The sequence below is a fragment of the Emys orbicularis genome, chromosome 9 (assembly GCF_028017835.1).
Source record: "Emys orbicularis isolate rEmyOrb1 chromosome 9, rEmyOrb1.hap1, whole genome shotgun sequence".
Taxonomy (NCBI): Eukaryota; Metazoa; Chordata; order Testudines; family Emydidae; genus Emys; species Emys orbicularis.
Window position 1 is genome coordinate 3,452,698 of NC_088691.1, and position 18,829 is coordinate 3,471,526.

An 18,829-nucleotide genomic window follows, 5' to 3' on the forward strand; every position below is an offset into this window, starting at 1 on the left:
TTCTAATGTATTGATAAAAAGTCTTCTTGTTCCCCTTTATTCCCGTAGCTAGTTTGAGCTCATTTTGTGCCTTTGCCTTTCTAATCTTGCCCCTGCATTCCTGTGTTGTTTGCCTATATTCATCCTTTGTAATCTGTCCTAGTTTCCATTTTTTGTATGACTCCTTTTTATTTTTTAGATCATGCAAGATCTCGTGGTTAAGCCAAGGTGGTCTTTTGCCACATTTTCTATCTTTCCTAACCAGCGGAATAGCTTGCTTTTGGGCCCTTAATAGTGTCCCTTTGAAAAACTGCCAACTCTCCTCAGTTGTTTTTCCCCTCAGTCTTGAATTTCCTCGTTCGCTGACTGAAAACAAAATGTGCGCTGCACAAGAAACCTCCCCACCTCAGGAGGGTGGTGAAATAAAAGCCTTAAAAGAGGCTCTCGAACGACCATGGCTGCATGATGGCCTGGCACAGCCACACACACAAACAGCTTGGGCAAAGGGAATACGGAACGGCAAGCGAACCGGGCCGGCTGACACACAAGGGGTGGGGTAGCTAACCCGAGGGGCAGTGCTTTACCTTACCCAGAAGGGACCCAGGGGCGTATCGCTGGGATCAGAGTAACGGGACTCTGTGGATGCCAGGGGAGGAATAACCAGTGCAGGAAGTGACAGGGTGCCAGTGGGGAAAAGCGGCACAAATGCATCTTCACAGAGAAAGTCTCAATTGTCCAGCCAGCCAACAGCACTGCCCACCCCATCCAGAGCGGCAGGTCTGTGGGCTGTTCAATGTCAAATGTTCCTTTGTGGACTCTAGAGTGCAGCTTTCACTGAGGCGTGAAACACTGTGGAGGAATGAGCCCAGTGGCAGGACAAAGCAGGATGGGAGCAGGAGTCTGGCAAGGAGGCAGTATGCGTGTCTGTTCCGCATGCTGCATTTGGCCCAGGACTTTGGTCTGGGCCTAGCAAAGGGTTAACTCTCCTAACAGATTTGGAGCTGTGCTGAATTTCCCTAATAGAAAATGCGCTAAGGCTGGTGCATAACACTGTGGGTGTGAAGGGGAGGCGCTGTTTTGATAAGCAGCACTAAAACGAGTCCCATCTAAGACAGAAATGCTTGTTACTGATCCGAGCAAAGGAATTGCCTCTGATCCTGCAAGTATAAATGCAGAAGCAGCATTAGGCAGAAGAATGAGCCAGTTCTCTGCTAAGCAGGTACATAGGGGTAGCCCAGATGGCAGAGTAACAGCATTGGTCAGTCCACAGCTCAAAACTGCCCAGGAAAAGGTTCTGCAATAGTGCGACCAAACCCAAGGATATTGAAAAGCAGGATGTGAAAATGTTACAAATGAATGTCGAGGGCATGTCCTCATGCTGCGGCACTCGTTGCAGATAAGCTCTGGGATCTTTAGCATGGAGGCTAAGCACATGGAGATGAATGCAGCTGGCTCGAGAGACCTTATGCCTGATGAAAACAGATGGTCTTTTAATGGAAGAGAAACCGTTGGCTCAAAGAAGACCTTGTTTATTGGCATCAGTGATGTAAAGCAAGGGTGTAAAATCTCATGCAGCCGGCTGCTCAGCAAACATGCTCTCCAGTGCTTGCACAGAAGGACACTAGATCTAGTATTATTAATTTGTATTGTATTATGGTTTGGCCGAGAGGCCCCGATCACGATTGGGCCCCTATTGCAAGGAAGGACAAACCAGTTTGGGAACTGGCCTGAGATTCAGGTTCAAATCTCTGCTCTTCCACAGACCATCCATGTGACCTTGGGCAAGTCCCTGCGGGAGCATCTCCACGTGGAGCTGGAAGTGTAGTTACCAGCTCGCTAGCAGCGATCAAGCAAGTGTGCCAAAAACAGCCGCGCGGCTGCTGAGGAACAAGCAACGGGATGATCCCACCCAGGACCATAGGAACGTAGCCCATCCCACTGCCTGCAGCGTGGGGGGACTGGTGTTCTCAGCACGTTGGCTCAGTCAAAGCTAGAACGCCTAGCCAAGCTGGGAACAACACATCCAGCTCTGTGAGTAGCTGTACCCTCAGCTCATCTGGGACTCAGTTCCCCCTTTGTAAGCAGGGATAACAGTGCCACCCTGCCTCGCGGGGTGGAGGGTGGGAAAAATGTATCAAGACTTGGATACTACAGAGATGGGCGTCATACAAGTACCTGAGATGGGTGTGCGAGATACTGTAAATACACTGGGAAAGAGAGAGTCCCACCCTGAAAGAACTTACGGTCTAAATGGACCATACAGACGAAGAGCTCAAAGGAAAACAAAGGCCCAGAGAGAGATGAATTGACTTGCCCAAGGCCACAGGGCTGCTCAGTGGCAGAGCTGGGATGGGAATTGAAGACAGGTGGCTTGACAGTTCCTGTGCCCAATCCGCTGGCACCTCCATATCGATGGTTAGTGGGGCCTGACATCTTTGTCCCAGCAGATTATTGTATGTGTTGGGCAGACACTCATCTAGCAAGCAGGGTGGCCACTGAAGCCATCTTTAACTCTGCTTGAGTTGTGGAAAGGAGACTGCAGAGGGCTGAGGATCTGGCTCTAAAATCCAGTACTTCTTGTGGACACTCGCTTGCCTAACAGAGCAGACGAGCACGACCAGAAATAAGCGTTGGAGAAATCAGTTACAATACTATGAACCAGAACTTCCATCTTACTGATCAGTTTAAAAGAGTCAGGCGCAGCTGCGCCCCTCCCTCAACGAAACACAGAGCTCAATTTATAACGAAGCAATGGCAGCAAGAGAGATGTAAAACTAGGCCCCAAACAGCTTCCAAAGTGTTCAAACTAAGAAGACGGCTTGCTTTAGATGTGCTGTTCCCCAGCCTCGTTGAAGCTGACAATTAAGGTTTGGTTTGGGCTTCCAAAACTTGCCTTCAGTACTATACACCTCATAAACACAACGAAGGGTAAGATTTTAACTACTGCCGAGTTTTACTTGGCCCCCATCTGATCTTCTTGGGGGGATATACCCAGAGACAGCTATAAATACACCGTGCTGGGGGAACACTCCATTTCATACCGTAACTTGAATTGCTGTAAAAAAGAGCTTTGTCTGGAGCACTTTGTAAAACTGTTAAAAATGCCAAACATCCCCTTGCTTCTCAGCCTCACTGCAGATACTAAACAGCAACGTGATCCAGAGACCTCGGAGCCGGACATTTACACTTGAAACTTGCAATCCCCAACTCACACCTGCAAACCATGTCAGCGGGTGTGCGGCCTACAGCAGACGCTGCACTCAGAGCACAGGCCTGCTCTCGGGAGTGACTCCATTAAAAGGGCACTGCGCAGCTCCATGCTCATTGGCTCAATAAAGAAAGAACATCAGGACTGGGGGGAGAGGAGCTGGTACCGATTGCAAGCCTAGGACAGGACGCCCACGCCGTTTCAGGAACCCTGGTTAAAACCTGCTGTCTTGGGTGCTGTTTTTGCAGAGCGGCTTTTCAGGATGGCACTGCACTTTAGAACATCTAGGGGTGCAGTTATCGGTCATCTTCTTTCGTATGTCTGGTGTTGAGCAGCAACTACAATTTCACCTGAAGTTGATCAAGCCAAATGGCTACATCAGGAGTAGCAGAGTTTATTGCAGTGATGCCTCCTTCATCTTTACCAATTGGGCAGTAGGTAGTGACACGGTCGATGGTCTGTCGTGGGGACCCACACTCGCACACCGGGGGGTCCTGGATTTTCCATTTGTGCATTCGATATCCGCATCTACCATGGTTGGTTCGAATTCGGTTCAGAGTTGACCAAGATGACATGGAAGGTCGAACCCAGGAAACTTCTGTGTGGGATCTGGCACAAGGTGCTTATTTCTTTAAGTCTTGTTTAGCCCAATCTGCTTTCCAAGCCTCCTCCTGGTGATAGCCTGATTGCATGAGGCTAAACGAATGTTCCCAGAAAGGCTTGCGGGACTTAAGACGTTGCCCGGGGGAGGGGGCATTGTCACGGTCTTGGTGAATAGGAAGACATCTGTTTTCCTGGATTCGCTGAGCTTTGTGGAATGTTGCAGCAGTTCAGCCTATCAGCGAGGGAGCAATGTCACACAGGACAGGTAGCCATGGTGTTGGAGTCAATTTAAGGGTTCCTGTGATACATCACATCACTCTATTCAGCTGGGTATCCACAAGTCATGCGTAGCTGCATCTGCTCCATACAATATTCAGCTACTGAATATACAAGTGTTATTACAGATGCTCGCAACACTGATGCTGATGCACCCCAGGTTGGACATGCTAGTTTCTGGATTATGTTGGCTCTCGTTTTTATCTTTGCAGCTACCGTCTCAAGATAGTCATGGAAGGAGCGGGTGCGGTCACGATTCGCTCCGAGATATGTTGGAGTGTAATGGTGTTGCACATTTTTACCACAGAAAGCTACTTTCAGTATGTTTTTGGCACTCTTATTATCAAGATGAAATGCACTTACTATTGTTTTTCCAGGGTTTGGTTTGAACCTCCATTTCTGGAAACATTGCTCCATATTTTGGAGGTCCTCAGTTAATGCTTTCTCAATGTCATGGAGGTTTGATGCTTGGATTGTCATGGCAAGATCATCTGCACATGCTGTTATTGGTTAGAGCTATTTACATACACTGCACCAAATCCAGGCTCTGGCGAACATCCCAGTGAAGCAGACATGGTGTTTGTCAGCTTGCCGATCACGTGGGATTTCTTCTGTTGTTGCAGCTAATATAATCCTTCCTGCTTTGAAGAATTTAGTTTGCGTCCAGCAGGTGGACCCGCCCTTCTTCTTCTGACAGGAAAAATTATCCAAGTTTGCTCTATTGTCAACGTCTTTGGGAATGCCAGGGCCAAGGAAAAGGCACGCTCCTGCTTTTCCTGAAGTGGAGTAGCTGGAATCAGCATGAGAACTGAATTTAGCTTTGTGAGCGGAGTGAAGGAAAGAAGGAAGGGGGCAGTTTTCATTGCAGGCCTTCTGGGAAGCAGTGAACAAACATAACATCTTCCCAAGTATAGTCCAAAACCTGAGCACACTTCTCATCAGTTATGGCTACTTCTGAAACACATCTACTGCACATCAGGGAACAAATTCAAGCTCGGTGTAACTTCACTGAAATCAATGGCTTTACACTAGGGATGAATTTGGCCCACAGATTTTATAATGGGAAGATGCAAATTTTCCAAAGAGGAAATCCCAAAGCTATTCTGAGTTGCTGAGATGACAACATCTTATCACTGGGAACTCCCCACGGAGGAAAACCCTGGCTCGGGACACATTGCACTGAGTAAAGTGCTAGGAATGAAACGGGAACATTTTCAGGATTTCCTTCGATGGAGACCTGTCCTCTGCTGTTAGAATGGCGATTCTTTTGGTGTGAGCCCGTCTTGTCAAAGGGGAGCTCGCTCAGAGGCTGTTTCTCCTTCAAATTAACCTTCCTGGGGTAAGGACTCAGCAGATCTGGGTTCAATCCCACTCTCCTGGGGCAAATCATTCCCTCTCTTTGTGCCTCAGTTACTCCTCTGTGAAATGGGGATAACCACATTCCCTACACTGCAGGGTGTGGTGAGGAGAAGTTCATTAAACCCTGGGAGGTGCCAAATACCATGGTGATGGGCATCAACGAAAAGCTGCTCTCAAGTCACGCATGCGCCTCGAAGGGCAGAATTTGGCTCGGTCTTTAATAAACAATTTTAATAAAGCTGTACAGTGTCACCAACGCACCAAGCAACCATACAGAGAGCAGAACAATAGCCAAGTTCCCCTGCTGAAACATGATCTCATCGAGTAAACATGTTGTTTGGAATAAGGCTTTAACAAAAGTTATCCTTCTGCCCGGGAGAAACGCCACCCATGTCGCTGGGAGGATACACGTCTGCTTTATCCGCTACAAAAATCCCAGGGCTCTCCAAGCTGGTCACAGAGCCACAGGGCCATGTCTTGAACTAAAACCCCATTTTGCACTGAGGCACCAGCATTCCAAGCCCAAGACAGGATTTCGCAGCGTCACAGACTGTAAGGCCCGACCACGGCGGTCATCTGGTCTGACCTGCTGCAGAACACAGGCAGACAAGCTCAGTGCGGTGTCATGCCTGTCACTTCTGGCTGCGCGAGAGCAGGGCTTTTACACGGCTCTGGGCAAGCTGTTCCCATGATTAATCACCTTCACTGTTGAAAATCTGCACCTCATTTATTTCGATTTCTAATGCTGTCAATATCAAAGAGGCATGTTAGGCACTCTGACATCAACCAGCAGCCACACACCCCATATTCCAGAGATGGTAATCAGCAGCTTAAACGACACTAATGTAGTCCTGCCCAACAGTGCCCCGCTCTGATGTATCTGGCTAATGCAAGGGCTGGGAGTGGCAGGACTACTCAGCCCCCAGACAGATGCTTCCCATCCCTTTTCCCTCACCTCTCTGGAGAAAAGCAAAACTCCCCTCATCCCGCTGGATATGGACAGCGTTACAATGGACTCGGATTTAATAAGCAAGGGCTAGGTTGGGCCATTTCAGCACAACCCACTGTAGGGGCAACTAAAGCAAATATTTTGATTCCTGGACATAAAACCATACAGCTCTACTTCTTAGCCTGTAAGCTGGTTAGAGCAGGGGCTAGCTTTGGTTATGCATGCACACCTACCACAATGGGGCCTGGAACCTTGATTAGGGCCTCTAGGAAGTCCTGTAATATAAATAATAACCAAAACAACAACAACAGAGGCCTGCGCTGAGCTGAGTACAGGACCCTCCGGCTCCTCCCCTTATACGCCATCTGTGCAGGCCAGAGAACCTACTGGCATCAGTACATTCTGGATCTCCAAAGGTGAGCTACTGGAAAAGGGGGGATCATTCCAGATACAGCATGTGAAATTAACCAACTAAACAATGGTCTGCATGCATCCTCTGTTGTGTCCCTTCCACCTTCCTCTGTGGTGCAACTACAGGCTTGCCAACTCCAAACTGATGTTCGACTTATTCCGTCTGAGTGACAAAGCAAAGCAGTTCCAAGAGCAGAGGAGTGCTAGACCTGAGGAACAAGCAGCAGTAAGACTGGATGCATTTGGTCTTGCCCCTCTGGTTGTCCACTAACATTTCTAGTGCTCCCGGCCCCTAGAATTTCACGGATTGGGGGACTCAGAAAAGGAGGGTAAGTGGCTTTCCAAAAGCTGCACAGTGTAGGAGCCAGGACTGGTATGTTGGAGCCCCTAGAGCCCTGTTCTGTACTCAGACAACTAGACCAGGCCTTTCTCCAAGTTATGCCAATGTACAGAGAGGAGACTGAATGCCACAGTCTTCACCAACGTTCTATTGGCCCTGCTCTTTTACTGATGAGACCGTGGCATCAGGCATATGAAGCTCCCCACAGAATGAACCAGTATGACTCAGTGGGGCTTGCTAAGGGACCTACCTCACCACATCTATTTCTTTGGGTCCCAACCCTGCAATTGGATCCACATGGGCAGATCCTTATCCCTGCACGAATTCTCACGAAAATCAGTGCGGTGGCACCCAGGCACATGGGTTCACCTATACAAGTCTGACTGCAGGATCAGGGCTGCCACACGTAACTATTAAAGCAATCTGCACAAAGAGGAACCTAAGTAATTTCTGTCACTTACAATTGGCTGTAGTTGAGCGCCGGGTAACATGAACTGCATCTGCTGTGCAAACATGGCTGCTGCGGTCTTTTGCTGGATCAGATTGTTGCGTCCATTTATTTCGAGCTGTGTTTTTAAGTGCGGGGGAGGGTGAAGATATTTGCAGTTCTCTCGAGTACACCGGCCCTAAAAAATAATGAAGCAGTATTTCAGTGAACGTTAACACTCAGAGTACTGGGAGAAAATCAATTATTGATGTGTTTGGAGAACTGTAACAAAACTACCAGTTAAGTGGGGCATTCTGCTAAGCTATTCTGCCTCTTTTTTAAAACCATCTGTCATATTTTTATATTATTGTATCAGTTATGTGAAAACAAACAAAATTCTACAATTGCTGCACCATTATAGGGATCGCATCAAATTAAACTTCAGCCTAAAATACAGGTTTGCTAAACACACCAAGAGCCTTCTTCACAACCTAATACAAATAGAAATATTTTCATGAACTAACAATAAAAACAACAGCAACAACAATAACCATTTTCTCATTTTTCTGTGGCTCTGTGAACCCAAACACCAGAGCGCCGGGCTGCTATCTAACAACTGAAAGTGATACCTACTAGTATAAAAAAGTGAAACTGACCCCACTAGTCCCTGTAGAGACCTGAGTGAAACGTAAAAGTTAAACACACACCTATGGTGAAAAGTACGTTTGTTTTCAAAATTCTTTCCGTTTGAATCATTTCAGGGTATTTGGTACCACAGGGAATGGCGGAAAACAGCCCTGGTCCCTTTTAAACTATTTCCTTTTATTAAAAACAATAATACAATTGCCTTGCCATTAACTGCTTGGTTTTTCTTTTCACACAACCACAGGGAAAGGAAATGACTCCTGAGCAGTGCAAGCTTAGTGCTCTCGGGTCATTTAATAATCGATTGAGATGATCACGTCTGCTTCCAAAAGGCAGTGATAAAATGTCACAACCAACAGCCTGAGCACACTGCACTAACCACCTACATTCTGGTGCGTACAGAAAATTAGTAGCAAATTTGGTGACGCTGAAAAAAAATGCTTCCAAAAATATAAAAAGAACTCCTCTAAAAATATCTATTTATTTATTCCCTCCTGTGTTACGGTTTCTTCTCTTTCTGGGGGGCGGGGGGAAGTGTATGCATCTCACTGCAGAGATTGTCAGTTCTTGGGGCAGGCCCTGCCTTTTTTGTTCTGTGTTTGTACAGCCCCTGGCGCCGGGGTCATGGCAAAGAACAGTAGTAGTCATGTTAAATAATTACAACAGCAGCAATAAAACCATCATCAGTGTTATTCATAAAAGAACAATTCGCTAGAACAGCCTCCTGGGATTTAGATGGCCGCTTTAGGAGCCCATGTTTGAAGCAGGATTTTCCGCTTTACCTTAAATACATTTACTTTAAGAAAAACGACAGGGCTACTCATCCAAGTCATGCTCCCTGCGCGTTTGCAGGGTCAAGCTCCAAACGACGGCAAAATGGCAGCCGCCCATGAGATCCACACACGCAGACCCAGGTGGACACACGGTCCGGCCTTGCCGATCCCATTGCAGCATTGGGACCAGGCCTGATTTAGGGCTGGTTTTTCACTCCACTAACCCCAGGCACTATGTTTAGAGTTTTTAAAAACTTACCTCTGCCAGTCGACGGGTGCACAGCGAGGTCTGCTGGTCTAGTTTTCACTGGTTAGTACTCGCATCAAATAGCCAATAGGTTAGCCTCAGAGAAGTGTTTTCCCCTTAACATGGGACACATTTACCCTTCCAATAGAGCAAGGTTAAAAACTTAGGCTAACCCAGGCCCCCAAATCCAGGCCCTTTTAGAACGTAAGGGCCCAGATCCCTAGGGAAGCCCAGGCTCTGCTAAGCACATCTGTGGAGAGGTGAGGGCAAAGGAAGCTTAGAGCCGGCTCAGAGCTGCTCTAACTTACAAATCAGCGGTAACAGCTTCCCGGGGTCATTCCAGGGGTCAGGGATCACTGGTGTGCAGTGTTTTGGCAACACCCCTTGCATGCCCCTATGCTGGGGGGATGCTTAGAGGCAGGCCGCAGAGCTGACTTTGCCAGAGCTGACTTTCCACCAGCAAATTCCCTATCTTAGGTGGGGAGCTCTGGGGACTACACCATGTGCAATGAACTCGCCCTGGGTATGCTAGAATTCAAGGCCTTACAGAGCATTTTATTCCACCAGGAAAAGGAGGGAGGAGGAGACAGAGAAACTCATTGGCTTTGTTTCCCTGGCAAAATGGATTCTAGTTGTAGCGACACCTCCTGCTCTCTGTAAAAAGAGAGACATTGGGAATACAGACCTATAAATATTGAATCAGCTGACTGGGAAGCCTACAAAGCACTTGTGAGCTCTGGCAAATATAAAACGTGCATTTAAAAAAAAAAAAAAAAAACCAGCACAAATCCGTGGCCTGCTTGAGAGACCAGCACTGCTCTGATCTAGCGGATCATTGAACAGGGCCCAGGACCAACATATCTTCCCTGCACTGTGGCAGGCTCCCAGCAGCGCCACTAGCTTCACAGATCCCACAGCCTCGGAGGTGGCTCCCTGTTCTGAGCCTGTCTAGCAGACGCAGACAGGTAAATTCCGGCATCCCAGCAGAAATACCCCCTTCTTCTAGCACCCAGGCTTGATCGCCACAGGTAGCAATCCGAGTCTTGGGCATGCCGCGGCAGGACTTAGCCTGGCTGCAGCAGCATGGGGACAGGTACATCCCCCCCAACGCTTTCCCTCCTCCTCTCCTGAGAACTCCAGTCTGGAGGTCGTTTAGGAAGCAGGGGGGTAAAGGGACCCTGTGGATCCTAGATATAGTTCTACTGCTCCCCTTAAGAAATACGAGCTGGGATCCCCGAGCGAGCAGGCAGGAGAGGCGGCAGCTCTACAGAAAGGGGGCAGGATTTGAACTATACCTTGGAAGCTGTTGCAAGTGGGCAGAAATGCACAGGCCTTTTCTTATCTGCTTCGTGATGAGGGAAGGATTAAACCATGGGTCTTGGTTCCATGATATGATCTTGAGCGGACTATTAAATGCAAGGAACTATGGGTCCAAGTCCCTCTCTCCTGTAAAAACCAGTGGGACGGGAAAACTGCTCCAAACCGTCAGAAGACTGCCCTGGCAGAGGGAAAGCGTGTGCTCCCCTCGTCCTGGGCAGCGGCTTGCTGGCTTTCTAGAGCAAGTGAAAGCTTGGGCCCTGGCGTGGGTTAATTCCTGCCGCATGGAGGACATGACTCTCCCTCCCCAGGCACCTGGTGCAGTGAGTGTAAAATGGCACCATCCCCATTTGGCAGTGCTCTGACAGGCACTGGTCCCTACGGCTGCCCAAGGAGCAGGGCAATAAAGAATCAGGCTCAGGGCCTGGATAGTCTCTGCTAGTTTGTCCTGTTGATTGTTCATACCGTCCATACCTTGCCCATACATGGATGGAAAAACAAAAGCAGGAGCCCAGCCCGGAGTGGTTGCCTCTAGACACAGTACTGGAGTCAGGTTCCCAAGTCAAGCTGCTTCTCCCTGCACATCTCCCCAACACGCTGTCCCTAGATACCTCTGTAGCCCTCAGCACCAGAGAATGGGAGCGTCTCTGGTGGGCAGAATCCCTCTAGCTCTAAGCCACACCTTCCTCACCACATGGGACCAGCCAGCCACACCGCATCAGCCCCAATGTGGCTTGAAGCCTCTGCTACAATTTCTCCCCTTGAGCTGGGCTCAGCGCTCCTCAGCTGCAGTTCAGGATCTGGGCCTCTATTTGCACAACTGCACATAGTTACCAGCCAGCCGTTCTATTAGAAGCTAATATTTTCAAGGGTTTATAAATCAGCCTTCAAAATTCCTTCCAGCTGAAACTTGGCATGCACGCCTTTGGACTGGGAAAACATTCATTTCTACCAAATTTGGAATAAATCTATGTGGATGTTTTTATATTACAGGAGGGTAAAAAAAGAGCTACTGGTTCTGTAAACAATATTTATGGCCATATTTTGTAAATTGAAAATGGCTGTTATTTAAACTGAAATTTTGCAGCTCATTGATTCATCACGTAGATCAACCCTGGGTAGGTCGGAAGTATCTTTGTGAAAGCAGGAGCTAGTCACACAGAACAGGCGGTGCTCATAAATGTTCAGTATTCTGTTCCCACAACTTATACGGTAGGCCCTGATCCTGCAACTGGATCTGTGTGGGTAGAAACACGTGCCCACGCAGATCCTGCTTGGCTTCACTGGGTCTCCATGCATGTGCAAGGGTCCATCCATGCCAATTTGATTGCAGGATTAGACTGTCAGTCTAATTCAAAACTGCTCCCGCATACGACCTCCAAACAGGACCAGTCTCAAGTTCCTCATCATGATCACGTCATCGTAAGAGATTAAAACACCCAACGAGACAGATTTCAAAAGCTCAGTGACATCATGACGGGTTATTCGCCTTTGTCATGGATCAGACATTGGGTACTCTGGAAACGGACACTGGATTTTAGGGACCAGTGGTCTAACCTAATACAACGAAACCTATGTTCACATTTTTTAATGTCCCTAATTATTAGATATTTTTCCTGAAAATACTTTTCAGAATGTGCTCAGGCTCTGCAGAAACGTATCCTGCATGGTTAGAAATTCTCTACAATCCCACACCTCCACGCTTTCAGCTCACTGTATAGCGCCCAGCGATAATCCACAAATAAGCAAACACTTTTATGGCGAACCTCAGCCCTGCTGGAAGGCGGTGAAACTGCATGTGGCCCTTTATTATCAAAGCATTCCATGAACATACCTAATTAATCCCCACAACTCACCAGTTAGGTGAATGTCATTATCCCCATTTTGTAGGTGGGGAAACTGAGGCAACAGGGTGGGGTTAGTTTCTGGCCACCCAGTGACCCTATGACCAAGCTGGGTTTATGCCTTTCTGCCAGCACAAATCAGAGAAAGCAATCCCCTTAGCACAGAGTAGCACCGAGCTGGCATGATAATTCCACACCTCTTGGCACCAGCACAGAAGACTTGTGGGGTTTGACATAGGGGTGAGGCAGGAGAACCTCTGCAGCGTGGCTACTGGACAAATCAGCATAACTCAGAGCAGCCCTGGGGTTGCTCTAGCTTACACCTGGGAGTGGCCTGGTTCCTGGCTGGCTTGGGAACCCAGGGAGTCACAAAGGTGGCATACAGCCAGCTTTCCCCCAGCGGGCCCATATCTCCCACCCACCAGGCTATTCCTGGCCTGGCCTGGCTCTCCTGAGGCAGCCATGGCGCAGGCTCAGAAGGCAGCAGCACAAGGAATAGGCAGCATGTCGGGATATGCTATTTTCAGTGCAGCACAGAGCAGTTTCCTGAAAAGCTTTCAGAGCTGACTGTCCCTTGGCAAAGAGGAAACCCGCTCCTCCTCCTCTTCCCACCTGCAGCGCGTTGGGTGCATTGATCCTGGCGCTGCATGCTGCCCCCCGAGTGGCAGCTGCATCCACTGCTGTTTCATTAAAATGGTTTGTTTCCTGCCTTTCCTAGCCATGCAGTTATTGATTCTAGTGGAACACGTGCCCTCCTTCCCCGTCCCAGGGCAGCCCCTGAGCCAGGAAACCGCCAGCCAGCCACAGAATCTGATGCTGGCCTTAAAAACAAGCTAAACACAACAAGCTTTTCCAGCTCCTCACAAAATGGAGGCAGCCTCTGAAGGCAGGTATCTGCCAGCCCTGGCTGCCGGCTCAGGCTGCAGAAGGTGCGGGAGAGGCACACAGCCGGCACTCCCAAAGGCGACTGAAGCGGATATTAAAACCAAATAATTAAAAAACATTTGTAAAAGCGATCTTCTCTTCCTTCTTCCCACACCATCTCCCCCTTCCAGTCCGCTCTTGCCTTGCAGTTGGTTTTGCACTGCCAGCTGAAGTTGTACTGTGGTGGCACCGGCTGGCATCTGATGCTGGCTAACACGGACGCTGGACAGAGAATCCTGCACTCTGGTTAATACAGCCAGCTGTTTCTCGGATAGGACGGAGAGGGGGATCTTTACCTCCAATGGAAAACCAGCACAACACATGCCTGTTTGTAACTTCAGGGGTGGCACCCCATCGTTTGCATCCCAGCTTGAAAGCATTCAAATCCAAACAGACCAGGCATCAGTGCCAGGCAATAGATTTGTAAGCAGAACCAGCGAAAACATTCTGTAGGAATTCTCTTCGCCTTGGCTACAAAAAAGAGGCTAAGGGTCCCATCCTTCAGCCAACTCTAACATTTGCACCAACACTCCATGCAGTGTGTCTCCGTTCTAACTGCTTTAATTCTGCACACTGCATGTGTGTGGTTTTAATGAGCACCCTATCACTCCTTGATCACGTAAGAGTCCACACACTTGTTATCTGTATTGCAGCATTGCCGAGAGTCCCCCGCGTGCTGCATGCTGCACAAATACGAAATGATAGTCCCCTCCCCAGAGGTCTTACACTTGGGTCATGACAAGATACAAGAGGTGAAAGAGACAAACAAGGAAGGGAACTTTCTATGTTCTGCCTGTAACTGCATGCCCAAACCAGCTTGCCTGCAGGACAGCGTTTCCCTGCACGAAGCAGTTGTTTTTCCTACGGATTTCCATAAAGAATGAAGTCACACACCTAGAAAAGCTGCAGAAATACTGGTGCTGATTCACCACAGCCATTTACCGCAAAGCCAGCAGCATCCGTACACAATTACAGTCTGAGTGTGAGTGCTCCCGTCCCTTTCTGCACACTGAGCATTACAATGGGGACAGTCAAACCATAGCCATCTCCCTCACTGCTACAAGACACACCTCCAACTTCTACCATCGACGTCACACATAGGGTGACCAGACAGCAAGTGTGAAAAATCGGGACGGGATGGAGGGGTCATAGGCGCCTATTATAAGACAAATAGCGGGACTGTCCCTATAAAATGGGGACATCTGATCACCTAATCCCACACCATGCAATGTTATACTGAAAACAAAACAGGATTTAGTGGCTGAATCAGCCTAAGTTTTAATGAGCATTATGCACCATAGCTATGTATTCACTTCGACAAGCTCCCACACGTTCCAGTGCAAAGCCAGAGACTGTGCAACTCTAACCTGCAGCCTAAGGAAATGCTCCTTATGCTATTACCTTTGAATTTGTGAACAGTACATAGTAAAACCTTGTGGTTTCCCCCAAACATCACCACCGATCCACGCTACCAGATAATCTTAGGATCTTATGTGGCCCGCATCACCGAGCAGCTTACACTCTTTGCTGCATTTTCCTCACAACACCTCTGTGAGGCACGGCCATGTTGTTACCCCCTCTGTACAGATGAGAAACTGAGGCACGGTGAGGCTAAGTGACTCGCCAAAGGTCAGACATGGAGTTGAGATGGAGTCGATTTGGATATAATATGGACCCTTCATACAGTCCACTGAATGATGTTAGAACACGAATCTTTGCTGTACTACAGACAGTGTCTGACAAGGGAAAACGTATAGTATTTTCTATTTCTTGAGGGTGACCTAGGTTAAAGTGAGGAATATCAAAGTAGATTACTAGGTATTTGGAGGTTTCAAAGTACTGTATATGGTGTAAAAAGCTACAGAGGTAAGATTAATTTAGCAAATATTGGGCAAAGACGACCCAGAGACCGAGTAACGTGAATCCTAAATGGGACTGAGTATGGATGCTATGCAAAAAGGCCGCCTATGAAAATACAGCTTGCTAAAAATAACACGCCTGGTTATACTTAAAGTGGTATGTCATCAAAAGCACATACCAGATGGATTTTGCAATCACTGGGCGAATGGTAGTTTGAAGCTTTTACTTCCTCCTGGATCCAAAGCAACTTTTCTATGAAGTTAAGAAGACAGATTAGAAGGAAACTTACAAACGCTACAAGTGGATTTTCAAAAGCCCTCAGTGTTGGCCTAACTCTGCTCTGGCGGAAGCGAATCGGCGGACTCCGACTGAATGGAAACAGAGTTGGACCAATGTTGAGCACTTCTGAAATTCCCAGCCCTACGTTGCTCAAAATAGTGTTCCCAAAAAGATGATAAAATGCATCATTGAATATTTCCTACAGCTAGCGGTGGATTGAATTCAGTTAAAAAGAAGTCCTAGTGATTCTGCCTGGACTTTTTTTACTGAATTGCACCTTTAATTTTTAGTTGTGCTCTCTCCGATTCAGAAGCAAGGTGCTGAGGGGAGCACAAAGGTGTTTAGATCAGTTGTGCTAGGGCCTTCATTTACTGACAAGAAGAACATCTGATAACGTGTTCACCCGCCCTGCAGACAGAGAAATGCAGTGTCGCTTCCTGCGTTCAGCTGGAAGGGGCAGCTCCTGCAAAGCGGCTGTATGAAACTGCTCAGTGTAGCTATGCAGAACTTCGATGGCAAAACCTGACTAGATAGCACATCCTCACACGGAAATTCAGCCCAGACCCTGGGGACTGAATTTCCACTGGCTTCCCCAGGTGCTGGGCTTTGAGCACGTCTGGATTTCATGTCGAGTACAAGCGAGTGAACTTTGCCATGATGCCTGGGTTAAGATGGAAGCAGGGGACACTCAGCAGTTATGACAGAGTTTTGCTTTGAGTTCTTTTGAATTGGAAGCACCCCCCCTCCCCCCCCCCCGCCATCCTCCCCCTGCAGCTGAGCTTTGCCATGAACATGTGTAAGGCAGCGAGAAAACCCACAAACAAAACGAAGAAAAATCTTTGCACCAAATGCTCCGAACTGCTGCATTTTGCAGAGTTCTATTACTCAGACTGGTTTTCCTCCACATGCAGCTATGAGGCAGAGGTCTAGGCGTCTGGCTGAGAGGTTAACGATGAAGCAATTGAAGGGATTTTAGTTCAAGTGTATTCCATCTTCAGTTCTCCCCAGGCCTTGGAAAATCAGATCAGGGAAATAAAATCATCTTGGTCTAGTGATGCTTTTTACCATGTTCAGTAAGTTAGAGCAATACAAAAGGAAAGGAAAGTGAATCAAAGACAAAACTCCTTGGCTCTAGCATACTTAGCCTCCTTTTCTCACCCTAGTGTCTTCCAAACTTGGATATTTGTGCTTCAAAGGGATATGAAAGGCGCAGCAGCAGAAATAAAATGTAAGTGTAATTTTTGCGAATGTATCTGAACACAGTACTAAAACTGGCAACCACCAGTTGAGAGACTAAATACCATCAAAGAGCCCAAGATACCTAAACCTGTCTACCCTACCCACTCTGTCTTTCCACTGTTCAGACCTATGTATTACATAGCAAATCTGCATGATTTATATAAACTGAGCCACTAAGAATAATGAGATTATAACGAATTTGCTGTGTGAGCTTACATCTTTAACTCACTGAAGAGACTAATGGAATTCCACATTGTAGAGTATAAAAACAACTAGGAGTCTGGTGGCATCTTAAAGACTAACAGATTTATTTGGGCATAAGCTTTCGTGGGTAAAAACCTCACTTCTTCGGATGAGACAGGTCCCTGACATCAGTTTGTGATTTAAAAGACAAAAGTGGAATACGAGGAAAGTTGCAAACTGATTCTTTTCAGAGTAGCAGCCGTATTAGTCTGTATCCGCAAAAAGAACAGGAGTACTTGTGGCACCTCAGAGATTAACAAAAAAAGCTATGCTCAAATAAATTTGTTAGTCTCTAAGGTGCCACAAGTAAAACTGATTCTTGTTCGCCACTGCACTTTGTTACACAGACTGGGTTTGGATTGTACAGAGTGATTGTTATTTTTCACAGAGAGTCTAATGTTGCGGCCATTGCTCAAAGGGCTAGTCCCACTGACTTCAGCACAGTCACTGCACATTTACCGTGGTGCAACTGAACGGGGGGTTTGGCCCTCTGATGTCAATGAGACTGTGGGATCAGGGACATATGTATGAACTGACGCCACGTAAACATCATGTCCCTTTCCTATCCAACAGTACTAAAAAGAAACCGAGAAAAGCCTTTGCACAGCTAAACGTCACAAGAAAACTGTCTCTTTACTGACTGCATAATGTTACCGCATTAGATTGGAAACATGGAGAGTCGACAGTCAGCCATTAGACATTTAGAACTAGAGCCTCTCAGGTGAGTGTACTGTGTGGACAAAACCTTTTTGCATCTGCTGTTCTTTTTGTACAGTATGTGTAAAACGTAACAACCCTACTAAGTCAGTCAGATGGTTTCTCAGGACACAGATGCACTCTGCTGGGATGTAAACATGATTGCCTACTACTACTTTAAAAAGTCTTTAGCCTTCAATATACCTCCAAATATTTGTCATGTCTGTTTGAGATAAGCAGTGTGGGGAAACTTACTGCAGAGGAAAGAAGGTGCAGAACACAATCTGGTTTTAATGCTACCCTCTGTTTTGAAACCGAGTGATATATTTATGCCACCATTCTTTTCCAGTACCCTCCCCCCCCCAGTCAAGAGTTACGCAAAGCTGTTCGTTACAGCTTCAAAACAATGAACTTTTCAGACTAGTCTTGTTCCGTGCAGCTCAGACTGCTTATTACCATCTGGCATAAGCATACCCAGACTAACATCTCCCAAACCCAATGTTTTCTGTGACCAAAGGTCACATGCATTTACTGTATGCTAGCAGTAATGCAGACTCTAAATAGCCACAAGGAAGAGAGTCAATTCCCGACTCCTACTTGCTTTGCAATCAGGAAAGCTGAGTTTCTTGGAATGAAGTTTATGCATACAATTAGGTATTTAGCTGTGCCCCCGAGTAACCCCCACCAATATGGAGAATTTTCTCCCAAGTTCTTTGTTACGCTGGAGAGTTCTTACAAATTCAGAACAGTTATTTGCTAGGGGAAAAGCCCCATGGTGCCTTTGTCACATTTTTATGACTGACCACTCTTTCCAGCTCTATTCTGAGCCAACCCTCCTTTTAGAGCATTGGTACAGTCTGTTATATTCAGTGAAAAACATGGATTGATTTTAACCTATTTAGGTTGTGCAATATGTTTGCTCACTCCAGCCAATGCATAGTGTTCATCTGACCCTGGAAATATATTTGGACAGCGTTGGATATTTTTTGGGGGGTGAACTTTAGAGCCAAAGACCTGAAAAGCATGTTTGTTATCAGAGAGATTACTTCCATTCCCTTGCAATGAGCAGCAAGACTATTTCCATGAAAGAGGGGAATAAAATGTTGACCAAAATCTTTTTTTTTAAATGACCACCATTACATTCTGCTCATGTGGGATTTTGTGGTACATGTCAATATTTAAAATATATCTGAACTGAGGGTACAATGTA

At 47.1% G+C, this 18,829-nt stretch overlaps 1 protein-coding gene across 3 annotated transcripts in view; it reads right to left on the minus strand.

Annotated features, from left to right (window-relative positions):
* The window catches only part of MBNL3 (muscleblind like splicing regulator 3), a 112,697-nt gene that overhangs the window by 26,805 nt on the left and 67,063 nt on the right, over positions 1-18,829 (minus strand). For all 3 annotated transcript variants that reach the window (XM_065411193.1, XM_065411191.1, XM_065411194.1), the window contains exon 3: positions 7,587-7,751. In XM_065411193.1, coding sequence (XP_065267265.1) covers positions 7,587-7,751 — 165 coding nt within the window. The remainder of the gene's footprint in view (positions 1-7,586; positions 7,752-18,829) is intronic.